The sequence below is a fragment of the Symphodus melops genome, assembly GCF_947650265.1.
Source record: "Symphodus melops genome assembly, chromosome: 5".
NCBI classification, from domain to species: Eukaryota; Metazoa; Chordata; class Actinopteri; order Labriformes; family Labridae; genus Symphodus; species Symphodus melops.
The window spans coordinates 29,052,242-29,070,633 of NC_136695.1; the positions used below are offsets into that span (position 1 = coordinate 29,052,242).

At 46.9% G+C, this 18,392-nt stretch overlaps 1 protein-coding gene across 3 annotated transcripts in view; it reads right to left on the reverse strand.

Moving 5' to 3' along the window:
* dgkb (diacylglycerol kinase, beta) overlaps window positions 1–18,392 on the reverse strand; it is a 56,861-nt gene that overhangs the window by 19,036 nt on the left and 19,433 nt on the right. For all 3 annotated transcript variants that reach the window (XM_079343610.1, XM_079343611.1, XM_079343612.1), the window contains 8 exons: window positions 18,242–18,340; window positions 17,529–17,630; window positions 15,479–15,552; window positions 14,062–14,136; window positions 11,580–11,665; window positions 10,557–10,646; window positions 9,563–9,723; window positions 1,911–1,975 (listed from right to left, as the gene is read on the reverse strand). In XM_079343610.1, coding sequence (XP_079199736.1) covers window positions 1,911–1,975; window positions 9,563–9,723; window positions 10,557–10,646; window positions 11,580–11,665; window positions 14,062–14,136; window positions 15,479–15,552; window positions 17,529–17,630; window positions 18,242–18,340 — 752 coding nt within the window. The remainder of the gene's footprint in view (window positions 1–1,910; window positions 1,976–9,562; window positions 9,724–10,556; window positions 10,647–11,579; window positions 11,666–14,061; window positions 14,137–15,478; window positions 15,553–17,528; window positions 17,631–18,241; window positions 18,341–18,392) is intronic.

The following is an 18,392-nucleotide window of genomic DNA, read 5'->3' on the forward strand; positions in this document are numbered from 1 at the left end:
TAGCCCCGCCCTGAACAGCTTATTGGATATGCCCGTCTATGCCTCAGGTGCTTTTATTTTGAAATGCTGCTTTACCTACATGAAGGTACTTCCGCTACAGTGCAGACAAAGACGATATATCAGCTGATACAAACGATGAACAGACGTTAAATATCTCATGAATCCAGTGTGTGTCCTGTGTGAATGTGAGTGTGAGTCCTGACTGTCTACAGTGAGGGAGAAGCTGGAGTCCTGCTGGCTGTGTTGTTGTCAGAGCTGTGTTTACATGGCTCCTCCCCTTGTGTATAAAAGCTGTTTGAGTCAAGAAGAAGAAGAACATACTCACTGATTATCTGGATGAAGAGTTTTTAGATCACGCTCCTTTTCATGAAGCTACGAGCTAAGTTAGCATGCTAATGTGGCGCTAACATTAGCATGCTAACACAACAAAGCTCAGGTCAGGGGCAAAACTGTCCACCGCCTGTGCTTAATCATGGTTCATGTGAACTCGAGTGGAGACGGGTTGGAGGTGTGTCTTTGGAGGAGGCGTGGCCAAAACAGCCGCTTGTTTTGGTTTCATGCTGGAGCTCAAGGGCGACATCTACTGGATCAAAAAGGACATGCAGCGTGCTGACTTTTCTACCTTCTTGTGAACCATAACAACGACCTATCCTGTCGTCCTCTTATCAGAAAACTCAGCTACGCTAACTTCACTGTAAATCAGTAAAACAACGAGGCCTGCGTAGAATCTGTCCAATCAAAACCTCCTCTCACTTCTCATCGGCTCGTTTGGCCGCTCTGTCTGCATGAAGGAGCAACAACCAGCTGACTGATAGCGGGCTCAATGTTGTACTAAGGCCGGGGGGGAAATATGATAATGAGTACAAATGGGATTATTAGGAGGCTGTGTGTCATCAGTCTGACTGATCCATGATGTCAAACTAGCCAAGCACAATTCAATTAGGCCTGCAATTACTCGCTGGCGTTAGTGGAGACGTATGGGAGACGTTAAATATTGATGGAGACGAGGATGCCATATTTGTTCATCTGCAAAGGTGAGCGCATCTCCGCAGCATCATCATCACACATGCTAAACATGAGGCGTGTTCATCCATCACGCAGAGCAAATACGTTCAATTACGAGGAAGGCAACACACACGGTGGCTCTGCAGGTCTGTGTGTGCACATCACACAGGGATTACATTCTGGAAGATTCCCCCCCCCCCCCCCCCCTCCCCCCCCGATCGACGACTCACAAAACACACGGAATAAGAAAACACAACGACATGAACTTTTAATGGAGAGGGGATGAACCGAAGGCAGGCGGTGACCCGGCAGTGACTGAACCACCACGACAGCAAAATCTCTCTTTTTCCCATAATTTGTGCAAAACGTCGTCATATTTTTGACCCTCCTGCTTCGCTTCCTCTGTTAATGTTTCTCTCCGCCTGGCACCAAAGGCGTATGGAGCATTTACTTCCTGTTAAAAAGACGATTATGGAACCACAGGCGCCGAGCTTTTCCGTCAGAAGTTTTTTTTTTAAATTTCTTACTTGTTTTTTGTTGTTGTGTTTTGCACTTCCCAGCCACCGTACCCCTCAGTAAAACTTCATTCTCGGAAACATCTCAGCTTTTTTTTTTTTATCTTCCAAATGTCGCCCTGACACACTTAAAAAAAAAAAAAAAAAAAGAGTAAAAAGCAACAAAAGAAGAATCACAAAGAAAAAAAGAAAGAGAGTGAGATAAAACCAAATCGTCCCCTTCAGCTGCGTCTCATCTGTTGAACGCGGTGACCTGAGTTGACCTGATCTAATCGGACCCTCTGTCGCACGGCTTTATGGTTTTATGGAGGGCGAGCACGGCTCATTTAGGCGTCGCTGGGGTTAATGCATAACCACGAGCACACGGACAGAGACGGCAAACAAACGTACCTGCTGTTGAACTTCTCCGGGTGTTTCTCCCTCATCACGTGGAAACGGTGTGCGATGGAGGCGTCCTGAAAAGACAGGAGGGGACAGCTTCAGGTCAGCTGGTCAGGGTCACTTTACCTGCAGGTCGGTTTGTTCACAGATTACCAAACAGGAAACGGTTTAAAACGCACTAAAACATCATGCTAGTGTGTTGCACAGATCAAAGTGAAGTAAAGATGCTTTCCTCCCTCATTGGATCATAATCGAGGACGCACAGGTGCAGCGGTTCGGCCCTGTTCAAAGACATCGACACATCGGCAAATAACGTGGCACGACTCGACGTCAGCAGCCGGCGTTTATCTGTTGTTCCAAGTCAATTTAACGGCGACATCTCGTACGCCTGACTGCTCGTTCAGAGACGAGGTTTCCGATTGGGCGGGTGACGTCACCTGTTGTAGAAACTCTGTTCAGTGTTTGTTGTCAAACACGAGAGAAAATGGTAACCAGCGACCAGCGGGACTCGTGGGCTCTGGGTCCGAACTTTAAACAATAGCGTAGCTCGAGAGCTGGGCTAGCATACAGATGGCTAACAGGGCGGTGCTAAAACAGCTACACGGCTCCACGCTCCGGACTTTAGACCTCCATGATCAGGATCTGGGTTTCACGGGACCTCACATTGGGAGGTCAGTGTCCGACGCACTCTCAGAGCTCAAAATCCTTTGATTCCAACCAGGACCGTCTCTTCCTCATTAGCTAACTTTGCTAACTTCACACCGCGCGGTTACACCGAGACGTCCCCAGAGTCTGTTTCTATAAGGTGAAAGCAGCGGCGTGCAGGAAGCGGCGGTGGCGGGGATGGAGACGTATTGACAGACGCCCTGATGAACAGCACGCCGTCTCCTCACCGGCTAATTAATTAAACACATTGTGAGTAATCACAGCTCGCAAGCTAACCTACAGGGTGCTGCAGACACCCCGGCAACCAAGACGCTCTAACCCCCCCCCCCCCCCGTTCTCTATACGTCTCCCTCGACCCTCCTCTCACCCGTCTCGCTCTCCGTACAACGAGTGCAGCATTATTAGTGTCAAAGTGAAACAGTTCATGTAACATATGTTCACGGTGTGACCGACAGCGACGCCTCAGCGCGTAGGCGTGACTTTCCACAGTCAGGTTTACTTTCAACCCTGACACGGAGACGTGACCTTAAAGGCGTGCTGTACACGGATTCATGTTCAGCGGCTTCGTCAGACCCGTCCTCTCGTCTTTACGAAGGGGCTCGGGCCCGAGGCGTCACAGCGAGGTGGAGCCGCTCGCGGTGTGCAGACTGACTCCACCAGCTGCACTGAAGTGATCAGAATCTGTTTCTTCTTAAGACGTGACAGAGATCTCTGAAGCTCAGGATAGTAAAAATAAAATCACTGTTAAGGATCCGTGCACATGCACCACGTTTGTCAACGCACGGATTTTAAAACCCGTGTGCCGTCGGAACGAGCGTGAAGCAGCAGCAGCGTGAAGTTTCTCTGCTTCGTGAATCTAAAAAACACTCAGGTCGGCTGAAACTCTCTTCAGCCTCCTTCAATCTGAATCTTTAAATAATCTTGATGTTTATTTTCACGTTATAACAGACTTCACTGGAACCTTTTCGCTTCTTCGCTTCGTCTTGAAGTATTGTAGATTAGTTTTTCGCTGTTTTAATTTTCATTTATTTTGAAATTGTTTTTCTTTCCTTCCTTCCTCGTGATTTTTCCGCCGTCTCGAGTGAAGCACGGCGACGCAGCGTGAAGTTTTTAATGCTCCGTGTATCTGAACTAACTCCCAGATTGCTGCAGGGTCATAAAGGGGGGGGGGGGGGAGGGGCCTCTCAGGAGCCCGGTCAGCTCTGCACACGGGCCGCACAAACCAACCACTAGGCCACCGGAACCCCAAGAATTTATTTTGATAAGGAAAGCAAAACGTGAACTCAGACTGGAGTCAGGTGGACATGATGTCACCAAACGATCCCTTCTCTTTAAAAAAAAAAGAGGATTTAATGACAAAGCAGGAAGTCTGAGCTGACGAGCTCGATCATGGACGACATGATAAAAACAGGTTTTATGGAAATCTAACTCGTTACTCGTTTTCATCACAAGTTCATCAGTTAAAGCAGCATCGATGTGAGTTGAACTTTTCATCTTGAGCATTGAAGCTCTTAAAACAAATCACAGCAGCACAAACTTGAGCCCGAGTCGAAGCTTATTAAAACAAAGTTTGATCTTACCCTTCTTAAAAAGGTGTTTATTATTAATCCAACCTTAACGTGCATGAAGTCCGTTATGTCATAAAGTAAGCGGGAGGGGGGGGGGACTTTGTCAACAGATTGCAGAGTCTGGAGTAATGAACGACGCAGATTAACGCCGCTGAAATTTCCTTTAATTTACACTTCTGAGTCGGAGTCAGCAGGAAAAAACGCTGGCAAGAAAAAAAAGAGAGGGAGCAAACTCTCGACAAAGTCATCCGGCTCTGAACAGCTCAGGAAAGAGTGAGACGAAGTTGGAGTAAACTTTTTGGGCTTGTCCCCCCCCCCCCCCCCCCTCATCCCCCCCCCCCCAACTTCCACTGAAGCAATCTGTTTTGACCCGCTCCGTTTTGAGTGGCACTTTTGAAAGTGCACGTACAGGGAGGACCCCCTGCTAGCTCTCTGTACACACATTTAGGAGAAAGCCAAAAAGAGAGGAGGGGGGGGGGGGGGGGGAGTGGGGGGGGTGGGGGGGGGAAATCAATGGAGCTTCTCTTGATGTCTCTTCAAGACGCTGTAAGCAGAAGACCAAAAGAATCCTCGCCGATCCCCGCAGACTCACCTCACGCTTCCAACGCCAGCCGGAGAGCCGAGATGATGGATGTATCTGAGAGAGCGCGCGAAGCTGATCCTCTGACAAACAGGACAATAGCTGCAGACAAGAGAGCGGCAGCAGCAGAGGTTGTCTCCCCTTTGGTTTGAGCTCTATTATCTACAGATCTGTACACAAGCACGCTGCAGCTTCTGCAACAGTAAACACCGATTTCAAGCAGCCACGGAGGGAGCGCGGCCAATTTGTCACTCTGCAGCCGAGCGGCGAGCGCTTTAGGAGGCCTCACACCGACACGGACAGAAATCCCAAAGAACACAAAGTATTTACATGATTATATTACACACACACACACATGCACACACACACACTTTCTGTTCAGTGCACCCCCGTACTAATAATAACTTGTGCAGATTTTTTTTTGTCTTTATCCTTGTATTCTTACTGTAATGTGTTGTGTACATTGCAGCCCATAAAGGGAGATAAGGTGGGAAAGGTTACTAAAGTTCAGACGCAAAATAAACAGTCCATCCTAAATTTAACAATGAACACATTTTAATTTCCACCTGAACACTCGCCACGACCAAACATGTTATTTACTGCTGCCTCAGTAAAGTGTCTAAATAAAAAACCCATCCGTCCATTTGATTTACTTTTCCTGCTCGCTGTCAGAGTTGATCCCGGCTGTGATTGGCCGAGGGGCGGGGTTAAAACCCTGGACAGAGTTTAACAAGCCACATTCACACCTCCGGACAATTTTAGAGTCAGCAGAGTAACCAAAGGAGCACACAGAGAGGCTCCTGTCAGGCGGGGACTCGAACCAGCAACCTCCTCACGGTGAGGCGACCTGCACATACATGCAGGTTTTGACCCCGTCACTGCAGCGGCGTGTTTTTCACTCTCGCTCTCTCTCTCCCCCCTAGCTGCCGTCGAATAATTACCAATGTAAAACTCTGGCACCCAAATTAATCCAGGACATGTGTAATGTGCTGCCATAGCTCAAAGTTTAGTCCAATTACGAGTGGGCCCCAGCGCTTTGATGTGCCTTTCACCACGGGGGAGAATAATGGCTTTGACGGGCGCGCCGGGGTCATTAGGGCGACTGACTGCATTATGGTAGCGGGGTGCGCTCTGTGATTAGTTCTGTCTCTCACCCCTGGCCCTGATTGAGATCATTACACTTCACGTCACTTCCACATCCTCCCGAAGGGACGGCCACATTAATTCTCCGTCCTGCAGGGCTGTGGCAGAAGGTTAGGGCGGAAGAATTTACAGAGAAATGATCCTGAAGCTTTTTTTTAAATCACCTGGATTCTTGTTTTTAAATTTAACTCGGGATGTTCAAGTCTCTTTTTTTTTTTTTTTTTAAATGCAAACTTTCAATCAGAAGTCCTTTGACGTCTCCATACATTGGTGTTGACGCTCTCCCTCCGTGACGGCTGTGACTGCTGATGTTTCGCTTTCCTCGGTGTCATTACAGAAACAATCTGCTCTCCATCTGCATAATCTCTGAGGTAATTACCAGCCTCACTTGTCTCATAATCTTTATTGTAATTTTCTTTTTTTTTTTTTTGCCAACGGAAAGCAAAAAAAAAAAAAAAAACTGATGCAAAAATGTGTCACAAAAGATGATATCACACTTGACTCCATAGAGAGCTCAAAGTCCTCTTAATCCCCCACAAACAACTTCATTTGTCATCATCACGCCTGCCGGGCGCTAATCCCGCTAACAGTGCAAAGAACGCGGGGGTTAGAGCGACTTCATGCAGCACGCCAAAGATGTTTCATTTTAATGGTCACACCGCTCCTCTTCCCAGCTTACGATGCAGAATGTGTGTGTGTGTGTGCGTGTGTGTGTGTGACCATCACTAACACTTCTGTCTCATATCAACGATGAATAAAAAACATCGACGTCAGCGCTTTAATTATCAAGAACACACTTTTAGCTGGTCGATATTTCGTTTCTTTGTTGTGTCAGAGACTTAAAACTTCAAATGTTTTCTTCAGACACTCCTCCTCCTCCTCCTCCTCCTCTTCCTCCTCCTCCTCCTCCTCCTCCTCCTCCTCTTCCTCCTCCTCCTCCTCCTCTTCCTCCTCCTCCTCCTCCTCCTCCTCCTCCTCCTCTTCCTCCTCCTCCTCCTCCTCCTCCTCTTCCTCCTCCTCCTCCTCCTCTTCCTCCTCCTCCTCCTCCTCCTCCTCCTCTTCCTCCTCCTCCTCCTCCTCCTCCTCCTCCTCTCATCATGTCTCTTTAGCTTCTGTGAGGCCGAGGACGCAGCAGACGACAGATTCTGGGCCTGATCTGCCCCCGTCAGCCATCAGAGGGGGCGTGGTCTAAATTCGCAGCTTACGTAGAGTCACTACGATAACTTCGCCGCGTCCCGTCGAGTCAGAGCCTCGTCCTTCGATCTGCCCCGGTAAACATCAAAACCAGTTTACACGATTCGAAAGGGAGCGAGAAGAAGATGAAAGAATCTGTCTTTAAAGAGACGAGCGACAAAATAATCCCACGCAGAGAAAATAGTTTGACCTTGTTTTTTTTTTTCACTCTGTGGAGTGAATGAACTGATCATCACTCTGAGATTTATCTCACCCTGTAACAACTTCCCCATATGTTCATCCTCCCTGCAGACGGATGGCAGCCATTGTTCTCCTCTGTCACAATGTTAACAAGCGCTGTCCTTTAATATCCTCTAACGCGGCCATTAGGAGCTCCCGGCTGGACGTGTTATTCAACTAACATTTGAGAGGCCATGCATCACTTACGTCTCCCGCCACAGTCTGCACGAAAACTCACAACATCCACGGGCTCCCTCCTCCACCACCTGCAAATGTCAATTACCATATTTCCACCCTGACATTTATCAGTAATGGCCAACATGAGCTACGTGAAATCAGTGTCATTACAGTGGAGATGGACGGCGAGGGGGTGCAGGACACACAACGCGGCCTGTCTCTCAATCAGACACACTTCATGTTGGAGCACATCTCAATAAAGGCCGAACACACACAGTGATCAAAACATAACAAATTGACTGATTATGCCGTCACTCCCAGCGCTTGTTCATAAACAGAAATATTTAACAAGGTGGAATCAGTGAGGCGCGGCACATGGTGTGCAGCAGCAGCCGTCTTTGTTCTGTTTAAGTTTATTGTCAGGTTAAAGCTGTTGACTGGCACCTTTCCCACCCTGCGACCGAGACGACTGTCCCGATAATTAAACTTAACTTTGGTGTGGAAGAGTTAAAAAAAAAAAGGTGTTAAGTGCTTCTTTCTCTGGCTGTGAGCTGAAATCCTCTTTCAACACTCAGGTTTGGGTTCTTCTCTATCCATGTTCACGGTTCAGAGCGCGTCTTGTGAGAAGGATCTTTTTTTTTTTTTTGTGCAATTTTTGCAAACAAGAAAAACAAAAAAAAGATGCAAAAAGGCAAAGCTCGCTCGTGACGGGAGTGCTTCTAAAATCTATAAAGGTGACACTACAGTACGTCGACCACCTTCCTGAAGACATACAGGTGATGTTCACACACAAGTCTTCATGCTGTAGTTGGATTCCTTCGCAGAGTTTTATTTTTATTTTATTTAACCGCTAATCTGGCCGATGACGTTCCAGGAATCCGTCCACATAAAACAGCTACCAGAGATGAGCTAAAGCCATAAATGCCGAATAACTACACGGCAAGCAAATGTAGCTGATGATTAAGTGTAACCTCCTGCAGTACCTGGAGCGTCCACTAGAGGCTGGCTGCAGCAGCACAGGAAGTCACATACACACCCATTCAAACAGCCTGTTTTTTACAGCAGACATGAACATGTTTACAGCCTGCTTCAAAAAACCAAATAGGTGTGATTAGCTCATGTCTCCATCCACACACACTGTACAGGGGGGGGGGGGGGGGGAATGTTTTGATGACTCAGCAGTTTTGATTGGATGAAGGATCAGAGTTATTCACAATAAGACGTGTAGCTGAGCTGATTGACAGGTGGGCGCCGTGTAACGGTTTGTCAGGAGGCTTAAAACCCGCCTCAGCTCTCAGCCTGTCGTTAGCTTGACTCAGAGTTAGCCTGAGACAGCATTTCCAGCACGGAGACCGCCATCCATGGGACTCCAGCGCCCCCTGCAGGGACACACGGGGGACTCCAGCGCCCCCTGCAGGGACACACGGGGGACTCCAGCGCCCCCTGCAGGGACACACAGGGACTCCACCCCGTACCTATTTTACAGTAATAAAGTAAAAACTTTACTGTAAATTAATCATCATGCAAAAGAATGAAAAGTGTCCTCTGTACCGGGCGCCGCTGCCTGACGGGTGACTCGTTGTCATTGTTTGCATTAAGTGCACTTTATTTCTTAAAACTGGAGAGAATATTTAAAGATTGAACTTTTCAAAATGTGAACAAAAAGCTGTCGGATCAAAATCATGCCGATGCAAAAAACTGACAGTTTAACAGGTTTCTCTTTGCTAACGGAGTCGGCCATATTTGACACTTGTAAAAGTGAGAATCCCGGAGCTCCTGAGTGCAATGTTTTTTTCTTTTTGTAGTCAGAGGCGTCTTGTTTTCACAAGCAACCTGTTTTTTCTTCTTCTCTGGTTTGTATGTGTTTGCAGTTTGCTGCTACAAAGAGAACCCGCTGAATAGAACCGAGATTTGATTCTCAGACAGGATCCAGAGAAGCTGGAGCACAAGAATCACAGAGTTTAAAAATGAAGCCTGAGTGACGTCAGCCAGCTGCTCAAACTGACCATTTGGAGATTTTCCCTTCATGACATCACAAAGGTATCACCTTCACTCCTCTTCACTCGCCAAAGAGACGACCACGGACGGAGAGACGGAGAGACGGAGAGACTCACCACTCCGATGGAGAAGTAGTTGTTGACGATGCTGTAAGGCACCGGATCTCCTCGCTCCTCCTTGTCGGTCGGCGTGACGTCGATCTTCCAGCGATCCAGCATCAACTCCGAGCTGTTCTCGATGTCCCGCATGATCTTCAGGAGGCTCTCGCCCTCGTAGCCTCGAGACGAAAATAAAATATATAACCAGGATTTTCTGCTTTAATGTGCTTTATTACAGTAAAGCTGTTTGTCTGACGGACACTGACCTCTTGTTAAACATCAGATTTAGACCATGAGGTCGCAAAAATAAGAAAAACCTTTCAGACAAAAGAGAAAGAAATCGGTGTATGACATCATCACCTAATTTGCATAATTGGAAATCGGCATGTAATCGTAATTGACGCCGTAGGAGAGAAACATAAAAAAAAAAAAAAAAACCTAAATATGAAATACAAATTAACTCTTCTGTTGATTCTTGGTTTTGTGTATCTTTTGATATAGATCTTCACTTCTCGGAAAATTGGCAAGTTGACTTCGAGCCAATAGGATGGGGGAGTGACATTTATTTACTGTGGCTGCTGCCCGACCATAGACTGTCTGCACGCCACGATCTCCGCGCTCTCATGTGTTGTGAAGAAGTGTGTGTGAAGTGTTCTTCTCCACACTTTGTTTCACATTCAGATTCTGTTCAGCGACACGTAGCGTTGAAAGAAAAGACAAATATTCTCGTCATAGCGTCATAAAGAGGACTCTGCTGCGTCTTCCTCAACCTGCCTGAGACTCCGCCCCCTCCCGTCTGACAGGGAGCGGCGTCCGCTGTGAGGAGGGAGCAGTCCTCCTGAAATGATGATGAGCTTTTAGTGATTCACCTAAAATGACTTCTGACGTTTATCTGTTGCTCAGGAGAGTTTTTCCAAACCAACATCAATATGGATTATTGATATGATTATGTGATTATTTTTCACCTTATAAACATTTAAAGGACAAACTCAGCCACAGCTGCAGTCAGTACCTCCTCCCCAGCGCAGACATCTCGCCAGGTCGTTGCCCGTGCCCAGAGGAAGGATGCACACGGGGGGGTTCCTGTCCAGGTTGGCCTTATCTGGAGCAGCGAAAAATCACAACACAACAGTGAAACAAGGCCAAACAACAACAACAACAACAACAACAACAAGAAATCAGTGCAGAGAGAGAGAAAAAAAAGGTTCAGCACCGTTTGTAAAAGAAAAAAACTTAATAAAGTCGCCGTACCGTCTATTTCGAGAGACGTGTTTGTCCCAGCAGTTATTACCTCTCTTTGTTTCTGATTGATAAAAAATTGAGGCAATCTTTGAGAGCCAGAGCAAGAAGCTCGACTTCACGAGCGAGCGAGCGAGCGAGCGAGCGAGCGAGCGAGCGGAGGACGACGGACAGGTGATTTTTTTTTCTTTCGTCAAATGATGACTTGTTTGTTGTTTTCTCACACGTCATCAAAGCACTTTGAAACCCAACATGAAAATAATTAAAGTGCTGACATACAAACCTTACACTTTCCATTTTCAGCCTCAACATTCAGAGAAATGATGGATTTAAAAATGTATAAAAATATATTTAATACTGGCAAAAATTAAATCAGTTTTTATTTTCTTGTTCTTGCACAAAGACAAAGATTCAGAGTGTGAAGCTACAACAATCGTTCCTGGAGGGAAGCAGGTGACTGTATAAAGAACGGACAACGATATCCCTCGCCCTGAAGTGAAGCCAAAAGAGTGAAACGCTCCCCCTGCTGGCTGGCTGCAGTGTAGATATTAAATCCCAAAGTTTATCTATGTTAATCTGGAAAAGAGAAAGAAGAAGAGAAGGAGGCAGCTGGCCGATGGAAGCTAATGTTAGCCAGGAGGCTAGTGCTAACAGTGCTGATCCAAAGTGCATGCGCTGGGAGGATCCTTTTACATGTATTTTTTTGTGTTTGTTTATTTTTTAATCATGTTAGTTGTTATCACAGGATAAAAACAAAAACATCAAATCAAACGACAGGTAAGAATTTAAAATGCACCTATGAAGTCCAGGATCCAGCCCACGGTGCCGTCGCCTCCACAGGCCAAGACTCGGAAGTTAGGAACGTCCCGGAAGAAGTTCAACCTGCAGGCAGAAAACACAAACTTTCCAACATCACCGCTACAAAACAACTCGTCTCCCTCCCTCTCTCTCTCTCTCTCTCTCTCTCTCTCTCTCTCTCTCTCTCTCTCTCTCTCTCTCTCTCTCTCTCTCTCTCTCTCTCTCTCTCTCAACGTCAGTGTTCAAAGGCTCCAGACAGCACGGGGACGAGAGACCCGTTAAATCACAAGAAATGAAAACGACCTAAAAACTCTTCATCCAGATAATCAGTGAGTATGTTCTTCTTCTTCTCGTTGACTCAAACAGCTTTTATACACAAGGGGAGGAGCCTGTAAACACAGCTCTGACAACAACACAGCCAGCGGGACTCCAGCTTCTCCTTACAGGGGGAACTTATTGATCAAATAAATAAAAACATCAGTTATTACAAATGTGCAAAACATTAGCTTAGCGCTGGAGACACACACAAGCGTATGTTCTGTTGAGTAAGTTATTTTCTCATAGATATTAGACGAATGCTTTTGGTGTTGTTTAAAATGAATTCAACAGCATCTATTTAAATCCATCCGACAGCCTCGGATTCAGCAAACGTTCCCTCTGGATGTGATGAGACGGTTAGAAGGCGACGTCCCGTCACTCAGCAGCGTTCCTGCTTGAGTTTTGAGCTTTTTAAATGTCGTTATTTCACGGAGTTTTAAACAAAAGGACGAGCTCTCTCTCTTTTTATTTCTGCTCCAGTAAAGTATCTGAAATGAATTTTGATGAGGCGTTTAAAGACTTGGACGTTATGAAGACGTATGGGGGCGAACCCCTGCAGCCTCTGCTGACAAGAAGAGAGAGTGTTGTGTGTTCACGAGGCAGACTGTGTGCCGATCATGAGCTGAAACCTCCTCTAATCCAACAAATAACACATGTGGCACTGACAATTATTCATCAGCCAGCTAGCCTGCCTGTTGGACGGCTAATTGGATCATGACAGGCAATGATCAGTCCAACTTCTTCCGTTCCTTCACAATAACTGAATGAGCCAGCCCTCACGGCCTCGTATGGCGGGTAAATGATTCGCTCAATTACTCTCCAACTGGGACCACAAACCCTATTAAACGCAAAACAGACGGCCGCCGACATGAAAGGCAACTTTAAATACCAAGAAACAAACACTTAATTTGCTGCGATTGCATTAGAGAGGCAGCTAATTGACAGCAGTGCGTGCGGCTGTCTCGGCCTGCAGTGTCCAACGGTGACCGGTCAGCTAGCTAATGTGCGCCGCTCTGTGTGTGTGTGTGTGTGTGTGTATGTGTGTGTGTGTGTGTGCACTTGACAAAATACTAACAAGGTTTGAGAGGAAAAAAAGGAAGGTCATCTGGAAAGTTCCCAGCTCCGGGGAGGAGCTTCAGGTGATGTTTAAAGGCCACGTGCGAGGACGACGACGACGACGACAGAAAAGTAAAAAACCTGAGACGGAAGGTCAGCTCGGAAAAGTTGGAGCTGCGTCGGCACAATCCGTGCCTCGCGGAGCTGTTTTGTCCCCCCTGCGTGTGCCGCTGTGTATTTATTTTTTATAAGCCACAAAGATTCTGTTTTCAGATCTAATCAAAGCCAAACAAGCATGCAGCACGGCGCCGAGTTACTCCTGTACGTCTCGCCGCCCGCTGCATGTAAATGATGCATTCATTTTCCTAATCATGCGCCATAAGAGAGGCGACGGCGGCGGCGGCTGCAGCGGAGAGACTCCTCGTCTGTATGCGTGATCACATGTGGTATGGCGACAGGCTCACCCCTCTCTGTCGGCGTGTCACCGGCTCACATGCAGCATGACCGTGTGGTTACGTGAGGACTCACCTCATTTGTGTGTCTGTGTGTGTGAGGGGAAGTGACTGAAGGCTCTAATGCTGCAGGCCTCTCTTTGCATGTGAAGCTGCTTATTACACGCCAGCGACGACTTCGCGCTACGCCTTCCGTCTGTCTTTTTGTTTCTGACGAGAACAAAGCGCCGTCTGAGGCTGCTCCGAGTCAAATCGTGTGATCAGACCGCGTGCTCGAGACGTCCGAACCAACTTCAGATTCACTTTGTTTCTCTTCTATTTGAAGATGTTTCTAATTTAAATGAAAATTAAAGGACAAGTTCACATTTTTCTAACAGTAACTCACAGTTTCGTTTCCATTGCATGTGTTTTACTGGCCGTACTGGGTCATACTGGTCCCTGATACCTGTTAAATACCGAACAGCAGAATCTGAAATTCATTCATCAGCTGCTTCAGAGGATTTTAACAACTGACAGGAAGTGATTTTTTAAATATTCTTGTTCTTATCATGAACTACGTCAACATGGTCCAAACTCCCCGAGCCCTCCGGGCCTCGGCGTCGGTCACATGACCGGAAGCTCAAATAAAAAGGGTGAGCTCGTTTCTCCACGTACCCCGGCATGGGTCCGTTCTTGGCCAGGTTGTACACCTGTCTCGGGTTCAGGAGGTACTGGAACTTTCTGTAGATCCTACAGGAGAGAGAGAGAGAGAGAGAGAGAGAGAGAGAGGGAGGGAGAACGACAGAGAGAGAGAGAGAGAACGAGAGAGAGGGAGAGAGAGAGAGAGAAATTTAACTGTTTGATCACAAAGTAGACAAGACAAATGAAGGCCTCACGTGCAGAAAAAACCCCCCAAAAAAACATTATCGATGCAACGATAACGCCACGACTCACTTCTTTTTTTTTTCAAGGAGCCAAATGTCCAAAACAAACACGACCCAAAAAACCCCAAAGGAAAAACGCCACGCAAGGACGTGAAAAGAGGACGAGTGAGGACAGAATATTACAGGAACACAAAGGGGACGATGACAAAATAAAACAGGAAATAAATCGGACCAATAAGTCGTTAGAAAAAACAGACTAACGTTTAACGGTCTGTGGATCTTCTTTTATCTTCTTTTCATTTTTATATTTTTCACTGGAGTCATTTTTTTTTTTAGGATTTTTATTGATGTTTATTTAAATTCTTTGTTAGTTTTTTAGTTTCACTTGTTTCTGAATCGTTTTTTTTTTAAGGTTTATTTATTTTGGTGCTTTTTATGATTTTCTTTAATAGATAGGACAGTTGGGTCAGGGAAGAGAGAGAGAGAGAGAGAGAGAGAGAGAGAGAGAGGAATAACATCAGGGAAAAAGGAGGATGGTTCGCTCGCTCTCAAGTACTGTACAGCCTCTATACACGGGGCGTGCACTAACCACTAGGCCACCGGTACCCGCCGGTAATCTTTTTTTTCCTTTCCATTAAAATTAATTTTCTAAGTTCTGAGCCCTGTTCTTGTCCTGCGTTGGCCGACTCACTCAGATCAACCTGAGGGATGCAAATACAGTAAAGTCACTTTACTCTATATCTAAAAAAAGGAATTTAGTATAGTCCTCAGCCAGCGACCAATCACAGCGTGACTCGGCAGTGGACTGGGCAGTGGGGTTGGACGCGTCCCCCCGAGGTGAAACCATTAGAAAGACTAATTCATTTTAATTTCACTTTCATTATATCAACTGGCTGAAGTCGTATTTTGATCTCATAATTTAAACAGATGAGGGGCCGGCGTAATAAGGAGTGAATGAATATGTTTCAGTAATAAGCCAATTAGCTCTGGGTTAAAGAAGGGGGCCGAGTCGGGGCCGTGACAGCCAGGAGAGAGAGTGTGTGTGTGTGTGTGTGTGTGCTCATTGTGTTTTTATTTGACCATGTAAGCCTGCAGCTCTTTGCAGCCAGAGGCGGCGGCGGCGGCGGCGGCGCTGCAGCCCCTCGGCGGGCGGACGAGCGGCGCTTCAGAGGCCTCTTGTAGCATGTTGAGACAGATTGTGTACTTACCTCTCGCCCTGCTTCCCCCCGCTCTTCGGATTGACAAACACGAGGAGAGGATGAGTGCCCTCCATTGTTGTGATCTGAATGGGAGATGTCAAAACAAACGGTCGGTGTTTGGAGACTGCAGGATGCTTCACAGGAATTCACTTTCAACACAGATCCGTCAGATGCTTCATCGAGTGTGTACCGCACTTCCAAGCCGTGCCAGTCATCCCAGTTAGCTCCTACTTTTTCCCCCGTTGCGGCGCAGAGACACACAAGTGGTACCTGTTCTACACCAAAGTGTGGGCGCTCGTCTCTTCTTTACTTGAGCCCAGATTTAATCTCGTGTTAATTATAAAATCTAATTATAAAGGTAGAGCAGTGATAAAGTCACTAAAAAGGTATTTCTTAAGCTAAATAAATCACATGAATGTTCCCTTAAAGGTGATTCTTTCATCTAATAAGAAAGAAGGATCTTCATTTTTCTACTGTGTTGAGTCCGTGTCTTCTTTCAGACCTTCCTCCAAGAATGATACGAGTTTATTTTGGGGACTATTTCCAGTGGCGTATGAACACAAAATCAGTTGTTTACTTCTATCTTAAACAGCAGGATCATTTATTTAATTTTTTTTAAAAAGTGCAGCAGCCAGTATGTCCTCCTTCTAACTTTAGATTCTGCTCCTTGAATGCTCTGGATCTGATTGGACCAGAGAAGGTAGGCGGGGCTTTGAAGGCCGTTTTGGACGCCCCTGGGTTTGCCAGATATGAGAGCAGTTATCAGGTGAACAGGTGTTGCAGCGATGGAAGCGGGCAGTGGAACTGCTTCAGATAGAAGTGATTGTACCCGAGCTAAAAAGCCTCTGCATGTTTCTAATAAGCTCCAGCAGCAGAAAGCTGCTCAAACTAGGATCAATGTTGGAGATGAAACATGGAGAGAGGTTAGAACGCAGAAAGCTTTACAGACCCACGCAGAGCTGGCTAAACACTGAAGCTACAGTGTCCACCACATGCAGAGCTGGCTAAACACTGAAGCTACAGTGTCCACCACAGGCAGAGCTGGCTAAACACTGAAGCTACAGTGTCCACCACATGCAGAGCTGGCTAAACACTGAAGCTACAGTGTCCACCACAGGCAGAGCTGGCTAAACACTGAAGCTACAGTGTCCACCACATGCAGAGCTGGCTAAACACTGAAGCTACAGTGTCCACCACACGCAGAGCTGGCTAAACACTGAAGCTACAGTGTCCACCACATGTAGAGCTGGCTAAACACTGAAGCTACAGTGTCCACTACATGCAGAGCTGGCTAAACACTGAAGCTACAGTGTCCACCACATGCAGAGCTGGCTAAACACTGAAGCTACAGTGTCCACCACATGCAGAGCTGGCTAAACACTGAAGCTACAGTGTCCACCACATGCAGAGCTGGCTAAACACTGAAGCTACAGTGTCCACCACATGCAGACCTGCATTAGATCGGCTGTTTAAAACTTATTGTGTTCTTTATTTCTCCGCCTTAAAAATGTCCGTGTATTTCGACACCAGGTTCTGATTCTTCACATCGAGCGTGTGTGTTCGTCTTTGCTCTGTCGCGTGTTTTCCTCTGCGTCTCTCTCTCCCTGCAGTCACTCGCCCTGTGCTCTCCCTGACACAGATGAAGCGCTTAACTCCCCCTGTCTGCTATCCCAGCAGGCCGAGGGTGAATTAACGAGCGCCCTGTCCAGTCCGGAGTGATCCATTACTTCCTGTAATTATAAATAATAATCTTGATTATTATGCTGGTTAGCCGGCGAGGGGGCAGAGATGGATGTGCCGGGCGGAATGATTCGTCATATTTCTCTCCCAGGCCCGCACAGACGAGCGGCGGCAGGTTTCCATCGCCGGCGTGCCGTCTGACAGAGAGACGATCAGACTGAACGCAGCTCTGCTGAGCGCCAGCAGGGCCCGCAGAGAACCGTCATATGTCCACACACAGCGACCGCACAGGCTCGCTTCAAAACAGGACGATCGACCGTGAGTGAGAAGATGAACGCAGGCGGGGGGGGGGGGGGAAGGGGGTCTCCGGCAGGCTCACCTGCAGACCCTGACCGTCCACCGTCACCGAGTTCGCCCTCTGCATCTTCCCTCGGCTCGTCTGACTCGAGCGGGAGTCTTTCCTCAGCGTCGTCTGCCTCTCCTGCGAGGTCAAAGGTCACACAGTGAGTCGCTCAAACAGGACGTTACAGAGACGCTTCTACAGAAATAATCCTTTCTCGAGGACTTTTAAAAATGCGTAACAGCAACATCAATTATTCATTCGATCCAACACAAAAACACAGACAAACATCGGCTGAAAATCTGCCAGGATTTGGAATCATAGATATCGAACATGTCTGATATTTATGATACCACAAGCATTGAATCAGGCCACGCCCCCTGGTTTTTATGGGGGGGGGGGGGCAAATCAGGTCCAAAAACTGGACGTGAGTCGTGTAGTGTTCACTCAGCTTAGTGAAAATCCTGGTCGAATTGTTGCGAGCGTGCAGACATATATTTTTCTTGATGCTACTTATTTTTTAAAATGTTTAAAAATGTATTTTTTTGTCTAAAAAAAAAAAACTGTGGAAACAACACAAAGAGGATCATCTTTGTTTTAGCGTTTCCCTCTGAAATGGACTTTGGACTATTTTGGTATATAATGGTTCTGCTGCTGGAAAAGAGCTCGGCGGGAGAACAAACGTTGATGATTGAATCCTCGGAGTCAAACAAGGTCAGACTCTCCGAGCAGGAACAGGAGCGAAGCCTTACCAGGATGATGGGGCAGATTGAGTTTGGGGGCAGGATGTGATCCTTCAGGGGGCCGCAGTCACACTCGGGTTTGACGTGGGAGGCACACTTGTTATGGAGCTGGAGGAGAAATAAGAAGCGTCGTTAACCACAAACAATCCACGTTTCAGGG